The sequence below is a fragment of the Xiphias gladius genome, chromosome 19 (assembly GCF_016859285.1).
Source record: "Xiphias gladius isolate SHS-SW01 ecotype Sanya breed wild chromosome 19, ASM1685928v1, whole genome shotgun sequence".
In the NCBI taxonomy this organism is placed as follows: Eukaryota; Metazoa; Chordata; class Actinopteri; order Istiophoriformes; family Xiphiidae; genus Xiphias; species Xiphias gladius.
Genome location: NC_053418.1, coordinates 765,786 through 786,215, shown reverse-complemented (window position 1 = coordinate 786,215; position 20,430 = coordinate 765,786). Strand labels below are relative to the sequence as shown.

The 20,430-nt window shown below is 43.2% G+C and overlaps 1 protein-coding gene across 5 annotated transcripts; it reads right to left on the bottom strand.

Moving 5' to 3' along the window:
- Nucleotides 1–1,534: 1,534 nt before the first annotated feature.
- spinb (spindlin b) lies at nucleotides 1,535–19,239 on the bottom strand. 5 transcript variants are annotated; one of them, XM_040155116.1, is made up of 8 exons: nucleotides 18,727–18,835; nucleotides 9,153–9,193; nucleotides 8,634–8,990; nucleotides 7,770–7,818; nucleotides 7,433–7,527; nucleotides 6,086–6,241; nucleotides 4,723–4,956; nucleotides 1,535–2,985 (listed from the first exon to the last, which is right to left on the bottom strand). In XM_040155116.1, the coding sequence occupies exons 3-8, from the start codon at nucleotides 8,683–8,685 to the stop codon at nucleotides 2,786–2,788; spliced, it is 786 nt and encodes a 261-aa protein (XP_040011050.1). In that variant the 5' UTR covers nucleotides 8,686–8,990; nucleotides 9,153–9,193; nucleotides 18,727–18,835; the 3' UTR covers nucleotides 1,535–2,785. The 5 variants fall into 5 exon arrangements, with proteins under 5 accessions (XP_040011050.1, XP_040011051.1, XP_040011049.1 ...); XM_040155117.1 differs by lacking the exons at nucleotides 9,153–9,193; nucleotides 18,727–18,835 and adding an exon at nucleotides 19,137–19,239; XM_040155115.1 differs by lacking the exon at nucleotides 9,153–9,193.
- Between the last annotated feature and the right edge of the window lie 1,191 nt (nucleotides 19,240–20,430).

Here is a 20,430-nt window from a genome sequence, read left to right as displayed (position 1 = left end):
CAGCTAAGGGCAGAGCATCGTGGGATGTGCAGTGAACGACAAAGTGTCTTCCCGCACTGGCGGACTGAACTCTTAAAATTTTATAGGCAGCTGTAAAGTGAGCGCAAGGGAGGAGGGAAAAGCAGCGATTTGTCAGTCAGCACGCAGTCATAAAAACAACGACCCGACACGGGATCGAGTCCTCTGAAATCTGAGCTTTAGACCAGCCGACAGCCACGAGCTCCCTACTGCTCACTGGACCCTAGACATCGCACACAGGACACGAAAAGAGAGATGAAGTCAAACCAAAGAAGAGATGATGTACAAAGATCTGTATGTGCCAGCTGATATAAACAAGTGGCTATACAGCCACAGCTCCTTGATATGAAAACAGAGACGCCGCCAAGGGGGACAGAGTTTTATAAAACACCTAAACTATAAATCGACTTCCAGCATCTGTGCTTGAGAGGTCAGACCCTCATTGGCGTCGAGGGGGGGGGGCTCCAACCAATCACAAAGCAGCATTCAAGGTAGCCTCAGGTTTAGTGACGCGGAAGTTTGCTGATTTATTGTGCCACCATTTTGTTTCTATCAAACGTCTGATTGATTGATTGTTTTAGAACTGATTCCTACTGCATCAGCTGTCTGACGGAGGCCGACATCCTCTTCTGTCAACGCCCCCCCCCCCGCATCCAGTCCTTGCTCGAAGATAAACCCAACACGGTAACACTTATTTTAAACCCTGTATTTAACATTTAGAAGCAGTATATTCATTTATTATACGTAACGTCTGGTTTCTGACCAGACCTCGTTGTTTATCGGCGTCTCTGTCACCAGCTCCAACTCCTCCTGTGGACACTGCTGGATGAACGGGTGATGAACCACAACGCAGTAAAACAGTAATGGAGTAACAGAAAATATAATTGTTGACAAATACTGAACATTAATAAACACTTACAACTACATTATTGTTATAAACAGCTTTGAACAATGACATGCCCATAATTATTATTTATGTTTGCAGCCGTCTAAAGGAAACCACAGACGTTTGACATAATGAAAGAAGGATATGTAAAGAAATCCAATAAAACGGCACAATTTTAACACTAACAGTCACTGCACAATTTTCCATTCATTAAATGTGTATATACTGCTTATAGATGTTAAACAGGGTTGGTGCACGTAGAGTGTAAAGAACACCCCAAAAACATCAAGTACCAACAACTGATATTTCTCTTCTTATCTAGAGGATCTCCCAAAATATTGTCACCCGTCACATCTGGACCAGAGTCAACGAGCGCTTCGATAAACGTGTTTCATTTTTGGGAGTATTATCATGATTATTGACCCCTGGTTGTCAAGGGTCAAGAATACTTGACATTTTTTTGGAAATCTTTTTGGCACAACTATAAAAATGTTGAAAAAAGAGGCGTAAAAACATCAACCAAAAACCTCACATCAGTCGAACCTTTATGTGTTGAGACCGGGGACCAGCTTAAACTGCTCAGCAGAGAAGACCAACAAATAACCAAGCTCAGTTTGGAGGATTCACAAAAAGGAGGGAAAGTTCTGCTTTTAATCCAACTCAAAAACAGCCCGTTAGTATCATTAGCATTCCTACTAAGACTGACCCTGGGCGGGAACCTCGGGACTAACAGTGAACCGGATTTATGAGGACAGTTAACGATGCTATCGGGACATTTTGGGCCGAACGATGCAGCCAACAACGTGAAGGTTTCTCTAAAGCCGTGAAGTCATTATGGGTCATGTGGGAATCAACACAGACAGGAAAAAGACAAATGATAAAAAGTATGGAAAAAGAAACGAGTCTTTGTCCTCTGGTTTTTTTCCACAGCGTCCTTCAGAGTTTTTCAATCAGCGTCTTTGTTTGTCAACAGGTGACCTGCAGGGGGGGTCGGGTCAGTAAGTGAATGCTCTGTGAGTGGACAAATGCTCATGTCCACCTACTATAATGCAGATGGAGACAGACGATGGAGGCTGGATAATGGTTCAGATAGTTTTGGGGCCCTGGTTGACGTTTCTGTATTCCTGAAGTCCTGTCCCTTCATTAACCCTGGCAGACCCGGACCTGCACACCCCGCTTCCTCACATAACGGAGGTCTCAAACGGTCTGACAGGGTTTCAGGAAAAGGGGGAGGAGGTCTTTCTGTTGGCTTCTATGGTTTCAGACCTGTTTTGACCCTGGAACATATGACACTTTGCTCAGGAGACCTTTTGCTCCGTCTGGGGGGATTTCAGGATCGATTCCTCACAGATCTCAGGGCGTCTGGGTCAGGTCAGGTTTTAGGTCAGGTTTTCACACGAAACCAGATTTGTTTGGGTTGCGTGCTAAATTAGCCACATTTTTGTTGGTTTAACACCATAAATGTCCCAAAGTTGAATTTAACAATACAGGTGTCAGTTATTCCAAAAGCACTGGATCATCTGTGTGTCTGGAGGGAACAGCCTAAAAGAGTCTAGAGGGATCTGACAGAAAGGATGAATGATGACTGATTGGAAACTCCTTAGTGAGTGGTCTGAAGACTTGTAGCTGGTTTGTGGTTTTCTGTCTTAACGAAGGGGTACTGTTTGTATTTTTTCCTTTTTTAAGGCGTTTCGTCAAAGAAAAGCGTAGAGAATGGATATCATCTGTCCTAGGCGTCTCCACACATCGTGGTGAGTCTCAGGATGTTTTCAAGTCTAGTTGTGGCTTTTCTTCACTGGGGGGTTTTGCTGGGGGTGTTGGGTGGATCTAGGCAGGACTTGGTAAGTCTTTCTAGGGTGTCCTGGACCAGGTGTTCTGGTCTTAGGAGGTCTTGACCAGGTCGTAGACGTAAATGTGGAAGTCGTCGTCGAACTTGATAAAGTAGACAGAGGGTTTGGCCTCCACCTGGTGGATGACCATACCCGACCGCTTCCCGCCATCCTCTTTGGCGTACTCGACCTGTTTGCCCACCAGACTGTCCACCACCTCGCCGGGCTCCCGCTCCGCCGTCACACTGTCGTCTACAGAGAGAGAGAGGGGGGGGGTATGGTTACTTGTAATCCATTACTTACAAATGGTACCAGCATTTATCCTCATGGATTATTACATGTCCTCGTCTTAGGTATAAAAAAGTACTGGTACATCAGTTTTCTTCAAGATGAACATTAAGTTTTAACTAGAACCGCAACTAGCATTTTTTTTCATTATCTATTGAAAATATCTGCCGATTATTTTCTCTATTAATCGATTGTTTTGTGGATAAAAGAGTGAAACGGCGAACAGTGTCCACCACAACATCCTACAACACAAGGCGACATTTTAAATGTCTCGTTTTGTCCGACCAACGGTTCAAAACCCAGAACGTTCAGTCTACTAAAACGTGAGGCCGAGAAAAGCAGCTAATTCTCACATCTGAGAACGTGGAACCATCAAATGTTTGGAAATTTTGCTTGAAAATGTCTTTAATGGTTATTCAATTATCCAAATAGTTGCCAATTAACTTTCTGTCAATTGACTGATCAATGAATCAACTAATCGTTGCAGCTTTAACACAGAGATTCTGGTAATACATCTAAATGAGTTGCAAATGTGTTTCCAGTCTAATGTGACAAATGTGGGAAAAACAGCTCTAAACAACACAGAAATAAAAGTAAAAATAAAAACTATGTATCAAACTTGTCCTGACTTAAAAAGTCTGTTAAATGTCATAAGATCCTCAGTGACTGCAGTACAGAGCTCTCCCATGTTTTCCGTCTGGTAATACCAATAATACCCATAATAATAATAATTATTATTAATAATGATAATGATAATCATTATAATGATACATTAGCTGAAGCAGTATCGTCGTCAGTATAGTCGACTATTTCAATTGGAACGTTTGATAGGATGTTACACCACTTTCTCTTTTTGAGTCATTTATCAGGCTCAAACCACAAGAATAAATCCGACCCTGACGTGATTTACAGTCAGTGTCATTTCCGCTTTAGACAATTTCCTGTTATTTCATCCGTTCACATATTTATACATTATAACTATATTATAGATTGTTGTAATTTATTCCTGGAGATTTACAGAGATAAATCGCACAAATACAATGACCTTTTCAAAAATGATAATTCTACATGTTCTTGCAGATAAACAAACCACTGAATAAACGCAGATTTTGGGCCGATCTATATCTCTGGCTGGTTCTTCCTTCCATGATCAATCATGTGATCAATCATCATGTGATCCGGTGAGAGTTGGCTGTACGTGGGAGGAGGTCACTGATAAATGTGTCTCACTGCTCAGACTCAGACAACAGCTGTTTTACTCTGACGTTGGTTCTTTAGTCACTTCTATGGCTTCATTCTTACGAGTCTGATCAATACGTTGTGGTTTGTGGTTGGAACCTTAAAAACCCTCGGCCAGCAGGACGCCTCAGGGTAGCTGATACTGGCTGATACTGGATCTTTAAGGCCTATATTGATAATTGAAAGTAAAAAAAAAAAAAAAAAATCAGATAATATTTCAACCAAGTTTTTGTTTTTTTTTAAAAGATAAAAGTGGTTATATTCTTATTTTTCTTCTTGTCAGTGAATCCCATCCGCAGACTCAAAACAATCAATGAATGTCTCCTACTGACAAGCACTGTGTGTGTATCAAAGCCTGATACATCTGATTTCTCTATACAGTTATAGAAAATAATCAGGGAATTAATCGAGAATGAAATTTGTTAGATGCAGGGCTTTAAGAAACTACTGTAAAACACTCACTGGAGTCGGGCATGATGCGGAGGTCTCCCTCCTTGTAGTCGTCCAGCAGCTGGTACATGTAGAGGACCGGGTCTTTCTCGTAGGTGATGTAGAACCAGGAGGTCATGATGGGAGCTCGGGCCAGGACCATCCCCCTCCACTCCTCCTTCGGCCCGTCCTCCGTCTCAAACATGTGCTCCACCGCTTTACCGATCATCGTCTCCGCCAGCAGCGAGTCGCTCACACGGGCCGGAGCTGGAACAACCACAGGCAGAGACAGAGACGGAGTTTATACTTATTTATATTTATCATCAGGGTCTCAGGTAACTCTCTACGCTTCATCAGAATAGTAACACTTTTACTACAGTTTTTAGTACTCGATTGATTTTGAATGCAGACCTGTTGCTTGTCACAGAGTCTTTCTACACTGTGGTATTACCACTTGTACTTAAGTAAAAGATCCGAAAACCTCTTCCAACGCTGCAAAACAAAAAACTCTGATGACCTCGCCTTGAGCTTTAGAAAACTGTGGACTTCTACACAGACAATTAGTTAAGAAAATAATTTGTAGATGAATAGATAATAGAAATCATCATTAGTTAGAGTGACTGTCCAGGTTTTCTTTAATCATTGTCGACCTCGACTTAGATTTAATGTCTTGGGAGGCATCGGTCAAGTCTGTCAACCTTTTGCCGTTTCTGCTTTTATTTTGTGTTTTTCCATCCAGCAGCTGTGAAGGGTTTGTGGATGATTAAGTGGGATCATTCAGGGACTACTTTTATCAAGAGGATGACGGAGGGCTGGTTGGTGAAACGCTGTATTTGGAGAGCTAACCAGTAACGTGCTAAGCAGCTAGATGAAAACTAGGGTTGGGGTTCACCAATTCTCTTACCGAGTCCAAATCCGCTTCAGTCCCTTATCGGAATCCATCTAGGTTTAGATTTCAACATTTGTGAGTAACATGTCTGCAAATGCTCAACATACTTATATGTGACAAACTGAAAAGTCTGCATGGTGAATAGAGTCCCCCTGCTCAACTGAATTAGCTCGTTAAGGTGCAGCCAATCAGGCGAGGAGACAAATCACCTGTGCAGTTACACGGCTCTCTGCTCTGCCTGGAGAGTCAGACAAGGACTTGTCTTTCAAGGAGAGTTATGTGGGACAGTAATGGACTTGGTTCTTGTAAATATTAAGCCAGAGCGTAAGTGTGTTGGGCTGCTGTTCCTCTAATGTCCACTAGACTGAACTGACTGTATTGAAGTGAATGAGAAAACCCTCAACTTCTCTCGACAAATACAAAGTCTGTACTGTCTTTTTACACCACAGGGTAAAAAACAGGGTGTCGGAGGGGGTGTCCCTCTCTCTGGCTTGCGTCCTTCCTCACCCACTCTGTCGGGCAGCACCTCCAGCCCCACCACCCGCTCATCGCTGTACAGCTCCAGGCCGTAGATGCAGTCGAAGCCGTCGTATTTGATCAGGTAGAGGGAGGGGTTAACCGGGACCTGGTCCAGGACCGTCCCCTTCCACTGAGACGACTTGCCTAAAAGAGAGCAGGGAGACAACACACTCAGATTTATTAGCAAAACCGATAAGAAAAAGGAGCTTTTCTGTTTCGAGGATGCCTCCAGACAAGCGCTGTGTCCCTGAGCGAGTACTGAAAAACTAACAGCTCATCTCTGTTCCTCAGAAGAGCGAACTGCACATGGTCGCCTACAACTCGGTGTTTCAGAATGGTCATGTCCTTTATGTAACACCCTGACTTAGCCACCTTAGCGTCTCCTCGTTTCGCCGTAGCTATACGGAAAGCCCCACGCCGCGAGTGGACGGGATTGGTTCCTCTGGTATGTGACGAACGAAGCCCAGGCTGTCTGAGTCCGTTCCGAGACCCTCATTGGTTCACTGCAGTTCCAAGGTGGAAATACGGAGCCATGGCGCCGACTGCTTATTTTGCTCATGACATGTCTTGACTCATTAAAAAAAACAAAACAACAACTTAGGTTTCAAGGTTAAAAGCTTGTTTTTTTACTGGAGGGGCTCTTTAAAAGCCCGAACGTATGTTTGATCAGACGTCTGAGTGTTGAGTCGTAACTAGTCAGTTTCACACTTTCTGGACTGTCACTATTTATGCTCCAACCTACAGCGACTGCCGTTAAAACACTGTCTCAAGGTGACGTTTCATCCCGTGGAGCAAACGCACCACATACAACTGACAGAAAGTCAAGAGAGCCACGACAGAGTGACTGTGCCCTCAGATCAACACTCGGCGGGCTTATGCTGCGTTCATGTCACATCATTTAAACTGTAATTCCGTGTCGGAGATACCAGCAATTTCTTACAGCGACAATAAACTGATTATAAATACTGAATAGGGCGATTTAAAGTCGAGTGTTACCATTCTGCACGGAAAGCAGCATTTGCAGGTGGTGTGTCACACAGTGTTAGCTGCAAGGCCTTCACTTCATGACTCCTGTTCCACAGATAATGATGCAGCGATGCATCTTGCACAACTTTCAGTGCGTTGTCATTTCAGTGCCACTGAACCGACACGAAGCTACAGTCTGAAGCTCAGTTAAACAGCAACATTCAAGTAACAGCAACTTTTCAACATTAAACACATTTCTTATCCGGTGTTTTTGCATTTTATTTACGTTTTCATCCTGTCTGTTTGATGCTTTGTAGTAAATGTAAAGCATTTCGTAACATTTGTAACATCACTGTAAATGCAACTTACTGCCCTCCTTCCAGATGTGCTGGATCCTGCAGCCCACTATGTTCCTTCTGGGCTGAGCCAGAGTCTTACTGGGACCAACACTGGTCCTCTGTTTCCTGCGGGGAGAGAGGGAGGACGGGAGGGTGATGATGGAGAGAGGAGAGACGAGATGAAATGAAGAGGAGATCATGAACAGTCAAATACAACATAACATACAAACACACTCTTAGCTACATATACTCAAACATACATGAATCCAACGTAAACACAAGCTCGTGCAGAGGGAGGAGGCCAATGTTCTGCATAAAATTATACAAAACGAGAAAGAAAAGGATAATCTGGCTCTGATCTGACTTACTTGTGCGAGTTCTTTTTCTTCATCATGTTTGCAGACACGCCTGAATGTCCTGAAACGCAAGCACACACATTCAGCATCTCCGGCACCCGTCACACTGATAAGGGGGGTGATTGATGAGTTTGTGGCCTCAGGTAGCAGCAGATGAATTATACAGCGCTTGTTATGTGCACTATGAGCGATTATGCAGAAAGCTCATCAATATTATTCTTTTCCGCAGACGATTTTCGGCTCTCAGACGCTGGGTCGTCCTTGAATGCACTTAAATCGAAAATCTTTCATCTTTAAAACTGACAGATGATTTTGGAAAGTGAGTCCACTGCTAGTCAATTATTTGCACGGTCACTTTATTGTACAGTCAAATGATTCTGGTCCCAGTCTGTAGTGTCTATTCTAACAGCAGTTCTTTGTCTTTTTCCAGAGAAAGTCCAGTTAAAGAGTTGTGACGTGGAAGGAGCCGCTGGTTTCAATAATATAATGTGACCACTGGTTTATGTTCTGACCATCAGTTTGAAATATTTAAATTTTGTTTCTGACCAATCAGGTTTTCTTTCTGTCAGTCTGCTGAACGGCTCTGAATACTACAGTACCCACAAGTCTCAGCTGCTCTTATTATGGAGAGGAAGCCAGTCAGAGGTGTGACATTTAACTGTTTTTCAAGGTTTCTACAAAGTGTAGGTAGGATTTTTGTTAGTGAAATGCACCTTGGGAGTCGTAGTTGACTTCTCTCATTCAGTTTCTATTTCCACAAGTGACTATTTCTCAGAGAACCAGATATTTTCTATCACGGTTGCTCTTCTTTTGTGCTGATGTCCATCCTTTCTGAAACCGTGTGTGTTTCTGTGTCTGATGTATTTAGTAACTCACCCCCGTCTGCTCGTGGCCGCGGGGCCGCTGGGCTCTTGAATGGGGTCTTCATTCATCCACCTGTAGGGGGCAGCCAGCCAGGCCGCCGGTCTGGGTTAAATGCTGGGAGTCTGGCTGTGCGACACCAGGCCGGGGTCGCTGCGTGTGTGTGTGTGTTTTTGAGAGGGGGGTGAGGATGGAGGGAGGGGGCAGGGGGAGGAGGGTAGGGAAAGGAGGGAGGAGGTGGTGGGAACGAAGGAGCACCAGGAACTAGGCCGGGCCCAGGACAGGCTGCATACGGGCCAGGTACAGACTAACCCCTGGAGACCGAGACGACGTCACAGCTGATGGACTCGATCAGGAAACGGTGGGTTGAGCCTGAGGACGGAAACCACAGGGTCACACATGAACACACACACAGGACACAAAACCAGAACTCAGTCACATCTCCTGCTTGTGTTATCATCAATAAACGATAATCAGTCTGATTGTTTTATCCCCACTAAGTGACTTCCCCTCTCCTGCACACGTGAAACTCACACATATTAGAAGAAGGTGAGGGAACATTTATCTGATGAAATCTACAAACGAGATAAAAACATTTCTGTATTAGTTGTTGCTGGCAGCTGAAAACTTGTTTTACATCATGAGTTGAGGAAAAAAGTTACAATTGTGATGATTGATTAATTATTGAAGTCATTCATTAAGCAGAAACAAAGAACCATTCTCCGGTTCCAGCTTGTCTAAACTGAGGACCTGCTGATTTTCTGTTTTCCCCTGTTGTAAACTGAATAGTTTTGGCTTTTCAACTGTCGGTTGACATTTGAAGATGGAACACTGGCAGTAGCGATAGGTAGGACCGCAGCTAACGATTCTTTTCCTTATGCATCAGTTATTATGATTGATGGATTATTGAGATTGATTATTTTCTCAATTCATCGTTCAGTCAATGAAATGTTAAAAATTGTGGCATTCACAATTTCTCAGAGGTGACGGTGATGTCTATAGTTTCCCAGTTCTGTAAAACTAACGGTTTCAACTGACTTTCACACGTGACAAAGAAAAACAGCAAATTGTCGCATTTGAGAAGCTGAAACCAGGGAAAGTTTGAAAACTGACCGAAACGAATACTGGATTAACAAAACAGACAGATCAATTGTCTGTCAATCGACTAATCGATTCATCAAGTAACTGCTGCAGCTCAAATGACGGGCGAAACCAACAGATACATCAACTGGTAATAAATCTAGTTATTAGCTTCTACTCTAATTAAAAGCCCCTGTATGGATTTGAAAAAAATCCCTGTATGGATTCCTGCAGTGTTTTACAGCCTTGCGACATGTCTTTACGAACGTCCGCAGAAATTCTTATATTGCCATGAAAACAAGGAAAACAACTCATGTCATCACATCATACAACAAACACCACATATTGAAGGAGGGAGGAGCGAGACATAGCCGGGTTTCCATCCAGACGTGGCGCAAATTTTAACCAAATCTGGGTCAGAAAACGAAAATGCAAATCAGGTCTTGTTTCCTTCCGCTGCTGCTGTGTGAACGTGAGCTGATCAACGGCTGGAGGAGCCGATTCTCCAGGCGCCGGCGTTAAACCACCACAGAAGAAGAGGTCGCTAAAAGAGCTGCAGTCAGAGCTCAGACGATGGGAAACCGCGTGGAGAACGTGGTGGAAACCTGACGTTTCTGTCGGTTTCATGTGGTAGTGTGAGGAAGGTTCCAGCCTTCTCACGGCTCCTCACTGATCTGATGGTTTCCTCTCTTCACGCTTCATGTGTGTCAGCGTCTAGTCACTACGTCCGTTTTATCCCCAGCTGCTGTTCCACCTAACACAAGCGTATTAACTTTTTTGTGATGCAAAAAGTAGATCCAATTAGGGCTGAAACTAATTATTAGCATTATTTTCATTTGTCAATTAATCTGCAGATTATTTTCTCTATTAATCGATTCATCGTTTGGTCTATATAATGTCCAAATCAGTTTTAAAAAAACGCCCGTTCTAATTTCCCAGAGTCCGAGGTTTTGTCTTCAGATGGTGATGTACAAGCCAAAGAGATTCATGTTACTGTTGTATATGACTCTCACTTTTGAGAAGCTGAAACCAGGGACTTTTTGGCATTTTTGCTTAGAAAATGATCGACTCAATTAACTGACTAATTGTTGCGGCTCTAGATCACATTGTTTGTTCACTTCAGAGTAAATAATAAGAGCAGCACATCGCAAAGTCAGAAAAAAGAAAAACTTCAGAAGATTTAGAAGCTGGAAAAAGTTGACACAAACGGGTTAATCAGTCACAGTCAGTAGCTTCAAGTCGATTCAGGGTGAAGTTTAACGTTTATACTGAACAGCTGCACTTGTAACCAACAGCAGCGACCGCGGAGGAAAACCCTTTCTGTCGTGTCCGAAACACCTCATCTAAATCCAGCTACGACCACACATCGCAGCTGATTTCACCAGACAACAGCGCGTTACTCTCCAGCATGACCACACGGGGAAAAAGGGTCGGTATATGATCATCACACAAACCAAAGTGCATTATGCCTGAGGTATGTTTAACAACGCACTGGCTCTCAGTCGGAAGCTAAAGTCTCATTATTTCAGTGAAGGCTGCTGAAGGTCTGAGTCCTGAACCTCTGAGCTCACAGACTGTGAGAGAGTCACTGTTCCGCTCCGGATTCAAATACATTAAAACAGACACAGTATACTGACCCTGGTTTCTAAAGGTTCAGTCCTCTGTAAATAAGATTACATGTAGAGCCTGAGAAAAATTCACGGGTCTTTTAACAAGCTAACTTTGTGTTTTTAACAGGAATTCCGAGGTTGTCCACCAAATTAAATGTAAGACTTCGTCCGAACGTGGTATTTACCAAGTTTGGTGAAGCTCAGAACAAAGATGCAGGATAGAGTCCAAAGTAAGTCTAGCAAAAAAATTCAAATTGGCAGAAAAATGTCTATGATGCCAATAATCAATCTCTTCAGCATCATCCACTGAATCCACAGACACACGCACGTGTTTCTTCTACACCTCACGGCTGCTGAGATGCTAGCCGAAGCATTTTACGGTATTCCTTAAGTCATTTCTCACCACGTGGTGGCGCTATCACTACCATCTTTTGAGTATGTAGAGCACTGACGTATGGGGAAGATGCTCACCGAGTTTCAGTCTTGTAGCCGTCTTCCGACAGATGAAAGTTTTAACTAATGTAACTGTTGTACCTTTGTAAAGTAAATTTAAGACTTTTAATACCATCTATGGCCTTTTTTTTGGGGGGGCCTGAGTTAAATGCACTTTAAGACTTTCCAAGACCTGCATGAACCCTGTTCGAAGCTCTGAACTCAGCCACCTTTTCCCTTAATTCTCCCTGACCTCATTTAAAACCAACCAGCTTCGGTGTTACTTACTGCATCTCAGTTTTAGTCTCAGTGTAACTGTGAAGGACAGAAGCTCCTGGTTCAGATCCTACTGAGAGGAAACGCTGTGACCGGTTTTCTCTGGACTTCAACTCTTTGTCTGAGCTCTGCGATTAACCTTATTATAGTTTTAGAAAGATGTTAACACACACACACACACACACACACACACACGCACAACCACGGGTTACAATGTCAGAGGTCAAAGGTAAATCCTCCATCCCGCTGCATGTCAGAATACCCAACAGTGTTTTTAACTCAACAACAGCGCTGGAGAATAGTAAAAGCCCTGCATTTAAAACTTCACTTGTGCAAAAGTACAGAAATATTAGCAGCTAAATTCACTGACAGTATCAAAAATAAAAGTATTTTTATGCAGAACGGTTCCTTGCATACTGAGACATTAACCGTATACTGACTTTTATTGCCTGACTCCACAGTAAAAAATAAATCTGGGAACTCTTTTTCAGCCAATATTCATTTTTAACATAAACAGATGCTTTTGATGAGGATTCCTCCCATTTGGTATGACATGTACTGAGCGGGACGTTTTACCATCAAAACGGTTTACTTATCGAACACATTACTGAGGCATTAACATGTAAACAACCTTTGAATGTTGCCGCTGACCAGGGTGGATTTGAACCGTTTCATATAAGTTTGGTTGTTTGATCTTAAACAGGGCAGTAAATTTCACAAATTTGTCATATGTTCTGAATGTAAAATCTTAATTTGCAAAGTGACTCCAGCTGTCCGACATCTGCAGCGCAGTAAATATCACATCGTGGAGCAGATGAGTAAAGCAGCATAAAATGGAAATATCAAAGTAACGTACAAGTACCTGAAAATTCGTAAAAGTACAGTGATTGAGTAAAAGTACTCAGTTACTTTCCACCACTGCTGAACAGATAGAGTATGAAGGTTTAGTCCAGGGCTGCAGCTAACGTTTATTTACATTATCGATTAATCTGCTGATCAATTTTTTCGATTGATCAGAAAATTGTAAAAGGTGACGTCTTCAAATGTCTCGTTTTGTCCGACCAACAGTCAAAACCCGAAGATGTTGAGTTTATAATATAAAAGAGGGAAGAAAAGCTGAAACTTCTCAGATGAAGAAGCTGAAATCAGAGAATATTTGGCAGTTTTTGCTTGAAAAATGACTTAAATGATTAATCAACTAATGAAATAGTTGGTGATAAATTTTCTGTTGATCAGTAATCGATTAATCAACTAGTCGTTGCAGCTCTATAACTGAATATATTTGGATTTTGAACTGTTGCCCACACAAAATAAGACATCATCACCGTGTGAGGAGCATTTTTCACTATTTTATGACCATTACGATTATTCTCTGAATTCTCTTCTACTCATTTTAATCGAAAAAACAATCGGCATGATGAAAATAATCATTATTCAAATCTTTTGTTTAACTAGTTTAGTTGCAGCTCTATTTCTGCCAAAATACGATTATTCAGTTAACTCTATAATGTCAAAGAGTATTGAAAAAAGTGTCTTCCATCTCAGACATTTGAAGAGCTGGAACCAGAGAAATTTAAACCCTCACTTTAAATGACTAAACATTTTCTGACCAATTGATTAATCAATTAATGGATCACAGTGAGGACAAACTCCCTTTTAGTCCAGAATAATGCTGCCGTTTGCTGCCCTGCTCGCCTAAATATCACTGCAGGGCTTGATTTCACATCATAAACTTGATGCAAATTCTTCATTTACAGGGTTTTATTTTGAAAGGGACAAGATCAACCAAATGACAACCCAGACCATGTGAATAATAACTCTGGTCTCACTGACTCGGAATCTGAACAAAAACACCAAAATGTCAGTAAAAATCAAGTTAAACTTCAGTCCAACAGGCAGCAGAGGGAAAATCCCCTGATAACCGGAGAAATGCGCTGGCTTACAAGGTCACAGACGCCGGCAGCAACAAAAAACACAGAGACGCAGCCCTGCACTGCTGGGAAACCGCAGAAATCCCATTAACGGGACGACTTCCACTCTGAAACACACGGAGACACACTCCTGACGTTAACGGCTTCATCGTCATAAAATAGCAGATAAACAAAGGGGAGTTCTGTAGAGCTGCAGGTTGCACAACAAACACCACAACTGCAACACAAACCACAGACCTACTGCTGCTGCTGCACAAACTGCCTGATCAGAAACACGTCGTGCTGCAGTAACACTACACTACAGTAGCACAGACCTAGATCAGATCACGATCAGGCCAGGTTAAACTAGACCGAGGCCAGAGAGGAGACCCTTAAAGCCAGAAACACAGCAGGATTAAAGCTTCAGATCTGAGGCTGTAAAACTGATCACTAAGAGGACCAGAGGTTTACTGAGGTAGGAGGATCTGCTCCGCTCAGCATCGTCACACCCAACAGAAAGACAAAACTGTGTCCGAATTTTTCCTACAGCACACCAGGTATAATAACCGACAGATTCATCGATAAAGAAAAGGCTCTCTGGGTGAAACTATCTGTGCAAAAACCCGCCGAAATCAGAAAAAACATTGGCTGACCCTGCGCTCGCTCAACAGCTGGTCCTTTGCCACACTCTCACCAGACTACAGCCGCCACTAATGATTATTTCATCATAAGTTCATCTGCCACACAATCTACAACTCTTTGTCAGTTAATCTATCAATCATTTAGTCTGTAAAATGCCAGAAAATATGGAAAAAGCTCAGGAAGGACAAGGTCATGTTGTCAAAACGTCTTGTTTAATTTAAAAAACAGTCCAAAGCCCAAAGACATTCACTTTACCATCACAGAAGACCACGAAAAGCAGGAAATATTCACATCTGAGACGTTACAACCAGCAAATTGTTTGGTAGTTTTCTTTGACTTAAGTGGTTAATCAATTATCGAAATTGCTGCCAACAGAGCTGCAACAATTGGACGATCGATCAACTGACAGGAAATCAGAAAGATAATCAGCAACTATTTTTATAACCAATTAATTGTTTGTTATTTTTTTAAGCAAAAACTCAAAATATTTTCTGGCTCCAGCTTCTCTTGGCTCACATTTCCTGTTTTTCTGTTTTATTTCACAGTAACTGAATCTCTGGGGCTTTTTGGACTGTTGGTCTGACAAAAAAAAAAAAAAAAGGACATTTGAAGACGTCACCGTTTTCCCTGGATTTTTATAAACCAGATTCTTCAACTGAATGATCATAAAATAATCAGCAGATGAATCGATGATGAAAATAGTTGTGAGTTGCAGCCCTGGTTGCCAACAACCCCGTGTCTGATTCGTCGCAGACTCTGTTAGGGTCATTAATGAGGCTCGTCACTAGTGAGAGGTGATGGGACAAAGACGTCGACAAATGCTTCTGACGACTCCCTAAAACGCAACCACGAGCTCAAAACCCCTAAATAGATCCGAGAAAACCCCCAAACAATCAGATAAACCGCTGCTTTCTCTGATGGTTTGGGCACCGTGAGAATAACAGCAGTGACGCTGGCGTTAACCCCTGTACTTGTATTTATTCGTGTATGTATTGTATTGATTGCTAGTTGTGATCATTGTCGTATTCTTTGTATTTAGCGCTCTGGGACATTAAAGCTTTACTCTGCCCTAAATCAGGAACCGGATCCTGTTGATCCACTTCCTGATTAGTCAACTCATCAGCGGTCAAATAAACTATTTCACAATCTTGGCTTTACATCCAAGTTAGGTTTGGAATAAATAGACTATTACATGTAGGGCTGCAACTAATGAATATTTCATTAGCAGTTGATATGCTGGTTATTTTTTTCGGTTAATCCGTTGATTAGTTTTTACATTTCTTAGACTAAACAGTCGTCACAGTTTCCCAGAGCCCAAGGTGACGTCTTCAAATATCCTGGTTTGTTCTAACAACTGCAAAAGTCGTCGATAACTAGTTTACAATGACAGAGAAAGAAGAAAAGCAGCAACCTTTCTGATTAGAGCGGCTGGAATCAGAAAGTGTTTGGCTTTTCTTTCACTATTTTTGCTTGAAAAGCGACTGAAATGATCAGTCGATTCTCAAAATAGTTGCTGATTATTTTTCTGTTGAAAGACTAATTGGGATAATCGGCCAATTACATTAGTGATAAATCTGTAGATTATTTTGTCAAGTGATCGTTTGGTTTCTAAAATGTAAGACAAATAGTCAAAACGTCCATCACAAGTTAGCAAAGGCAAAGGTGACGTCTTCAAATGTCTCGTTCTATCCAGAACCCAAAGAGGTTCAGTCACTGTGAGAGGAAACGGAGAAAAGCAAAGAAAAGCAAAGCCTCCCACTGGAGAAGCTGGAACCAGCAAAGCACACGATACCTTCACTATCAAAACAGGCGACCATCTCATCCACTCAGCTCTGACCTAAACCATTTCTCAATCCTGGCTTTACGTGTGATCTGAATCATATTCATAACCAGACTGCTCAGCAAAAATGCAGTGGTGTTTTGGGAGTGACCACAGAAGTTCACTGTTCATTTCCGAGGGAAATTTAAGATTTGTTTGGACCTTTTCATAAGCACACGGAATTTGATTTAATACCCACTTCACAGTCAAACCAGTCAAAGTGTGAAAAATATCTTTTAAAAATACTTTTCATGCACTAGGTAAGTACCAGGTACATGAATTTACTGACATTTATAATCCCATTTTTGTCAGCAGTTCCCCGCGGTCTGGAAGAAGAATTCCTAATAATAGAATTAATTCATCGTTAAACACGACTCGGATCTGGAAAAGCAGCAGAAAATGGATGGAAAAAAATTACAAATTTATCTAAGGAACATCAATTTTACATGAGATCAGAGGTTTGGAGCAGCAGTACTGGGGATTTTCCGCACAAAAACATTTAATAATTAACATGACTGGGTACGCAGACTTTTGTAAATGAAATTTAAGACTTTTGAAATCTTCTTTTTCTTTTTTTTAGTAAACTACAATCTGTGCTTTTTTGAGACCTGCAGATCCCCTGATTTCACTCAACATATTGAGTGTCTAAAATCTGAATTCAATGTAGTGAAGCCCAGAAAAACAAAAGCAGCGTCGCAATGATTCAATAACTGGAGTCACAGACAGTGTCCGGTCTGTGTCAGCAGGTCAGCAAACTGCAGAGAAAGCTCACCTGAGTTTACCTGACAGTGAGACAGACACGCAGGCAGGCAGGCAGGCGGGGAGACACGCAGGCAGGCAGGGGGAGACACGCAGGCAGGCAGGCAGGCAGGCAGACAGACAGACAGACACGCAGGCAGGCCAGACAGACAGACAGACACGCAGGCAGGCAGGCAGGCAGACGCGCAGGCAGGCAGGCAACAGACAGACAGACACGCAGGCAGGCAGGCAGGCAGACGCGCAGGCAGGCAGGCAACAGACAGACAGACAGACAAGCAGGCAGGCAGGCAGGCAGGCAGGCAACAGACAGACAGACAGACACGCAGGCAGGCAGGTTGGAAGGAAGGCAGACAGACAGGCCAACAGACACACTGGCAGGCCAACAGACAGACAGACTGGCAGGCAGGCAGGCCAACGGACAGGCAGACAGACAGACAGACACGCAGGCAGGCAGGCAGGCAGACAGACAGACACGCAGGCAGGCAGGCAGACAGACAGACAGACAGACAAGCAGGCAGGCAGGCAGGCGGGCAGACAGACAGACACGCAGGCAGGCAGGCAGGCAGGCAGGCAGACAGACAGACACGCAGGCAGGCAGGCCAACAGACAGACAGAGAGACACGCAGGCAGGCAGGCAGGCAGGCAGACAAGACACGCAGGCAGGCAGGCCAACAGACAGACAGACTGGCAGGCCAACGGACAGGCAGGCAGGCAGGCAGGCAGGCAGGCAGGCAGACAGACAGACAGACAAACAAGCAGGCAGGCAGGCAGGCAGGCAGGCAGGCAGACAGACAGACAGGCAGGCAGGCCAACAGGCAGGCAGACAGACAGACAGGCAGGCAGGCAGACAGGCAGACAGACAGACAGGCCCACAGACAAGCAGGCAGGTAGGCAGGCAGACAGATGGACAGGCAGGCAGACAGACAAGCAGGCAGGGAACTTTACATCATGGACCCAAACACAACACAAACCTCTTGTCAGCTCAGTGTTTTTTCCTGCATTCTCTGCATTTCTCCCCCCACATTGTTTTAGAATTTACAGAATAATAATGACCCCCACACACACGCACAGAAACACAAACACACACTGACACACACTGCACGGTAAGTGTTTGTGAGTGTTAATCCACAGTGGACATCACTTTCCAGTATGATGCAGGTCCCATTAAAATAAGAGCAGGCTTTGATTCGTGTGTTTTCAGTAAACACAACTGTTGTGGTTGTTTTGGCTAATGAGGATGATGATGAAGATGATCAGACAGAGGTCACAGTTTACCCTCCTCACCCACTGAGCACCCCACAACCCGCCCCGCTGCTTACCCTCGGAAATATCCAAATATCTGCACAGGTAATTGGTTAACGACCTCCAGACGGCAGCCATATTGCGCCAGTATTTACAAAACCCGCATCGGTGCAAAAAAAAAAAAAAAAAAAAAAGGCGCAAGCGAACAAAGGGAGAGGGGAGGTCTGTTAGCAGAAAAACACTGGCGCTAAGCTAGCTGCCTTGCGGCAAAACGTCGAGGCGGCCACACGGCCCGCTAGACGGGTCGGTCGGCGGTGCCAGAGGTCGCACTTTCTTACCGATACAGCAATCAGTGTCGTCGCATAATCCCGTTCAACCGCCGCGGCTCCAAATTGATCCGCTCTGCCTCCGTTTGGTTCTCCGCTGCGTCAAGCTAACTGCGCCAAGATGGAGGGCAGGCGGAAACCAGCCTGGCCTTCGGCCTTCGAAATAAAAGCGCGATTTTGATGCAATGCGATTTTTCTTTTCTTTCATCGTTTTTGTGTTTTAATAAAATAAATAAATAAATACCAAACCCCTGGGTGAGTGGCACACAAAGAACTTATGACAGATACACACTCGCCAAACAAACAACAAAAACACGAGAGACAGACGAGTAGATACATAAAATACAATCAGTGAATCAAATGTGTAGATGCACATCGACATAAATTGCAGCAGCAAAGCACCAACCGGACAGTGTTCATACCAGCAGCTCTGTTGGCCATGAATTCCATGGCGGGCTAGAAGTGCAGCATCAGTATGTTTCTTTTTAGACTCGTCCCACGGGTCTGAAATTCTGGTGCAGACCAGGCGAAGAGGAGGCGACGCCGGACTATCAACATGTAGACACAAAGCAAAGCATCTTAATCCCAGAAGTCCAACAGGTCTGTGAGTCACTGCAGGGCCACAACATATGGAGAAAATTCCCCTTCTGCTTTTTAGAGCGCCGACACAAAAAGGAGTTCTTCTAGTGTATAACACACTCGAGGGAACCGGAGGAATACCAGGCATCGGTGGTGGAGAGTACATTTACTCAGGTACTCTACTTAAGTACAACATTGATTTATTTATACTTTGCCTGGGTACTTCCATGTTATGCTACTTTCTACTTCTACTCCGCTACGTTTCAGAGGGAAATACTGGACTTTTTACTGCACTACATTTATTTGACAGCAAAAGTTACTACTTACTTTTCCAGTTAAGATTTTACATTAAAAAAAACAAATGCTACAGTTATAAAACACAGCCCTTTGTTGCAAATTAAACCAGCATTTCCAGCCCTTCTGGCTTGTGACCTTCTATGAAATCGGAGTATGGCTGTGTCTCCTCGTGACGTTTCAGACGTCTCTGAGCTGTTTTCGGTTCCACTAAGAGACATTTCCCCTCTCAACGTCTCACATGGTTTCATTTCACTACCTGTTTGAGGCCCAGAATGGAAAAAGATCCAATATTTCACAAAAACATCAAACATTAGAGAAAAGTCCAGAAACTGAATCCAGATCAGTGGATCAGAACTGTCTTTCTTCTTCTTCCCTCTCCCGTGAATCATCTGACGACCCCTCAGGTTCACCTGGTGACCCCCTGGAGGGGCCCGAACCCCAGGTTGGGAACCAGTGGACTAAACTCTCTACCTGTATATGATGTAGCTAAAAGCAGCTCCACCAGATATCAGTCACAGGAGACAAGTAACTGCACAGTGAGTAGGTTACTTTTACTTTTGATGCTTTAATTAGATGCAGCTGATAAAACTTCTGTACTTTCACTTCAGCAGGATTTTAAATGCAAGACTTTTATATGTAGTATGAGTTTTTTTACATCACTTCTTCCGCCACTGCCCAGATTGTATTGAATTCAGACAGAAAATAAACATATATGAAATGTATTTAAATTAACCACAAAGTAAGTGAGTATATTATTATTCAGCACATTATTTCAAGTCACTAAACTATCATCTAGAACCTTCTGCAATTAGATTTTATTAAAATGCAAATTTTGGTCTC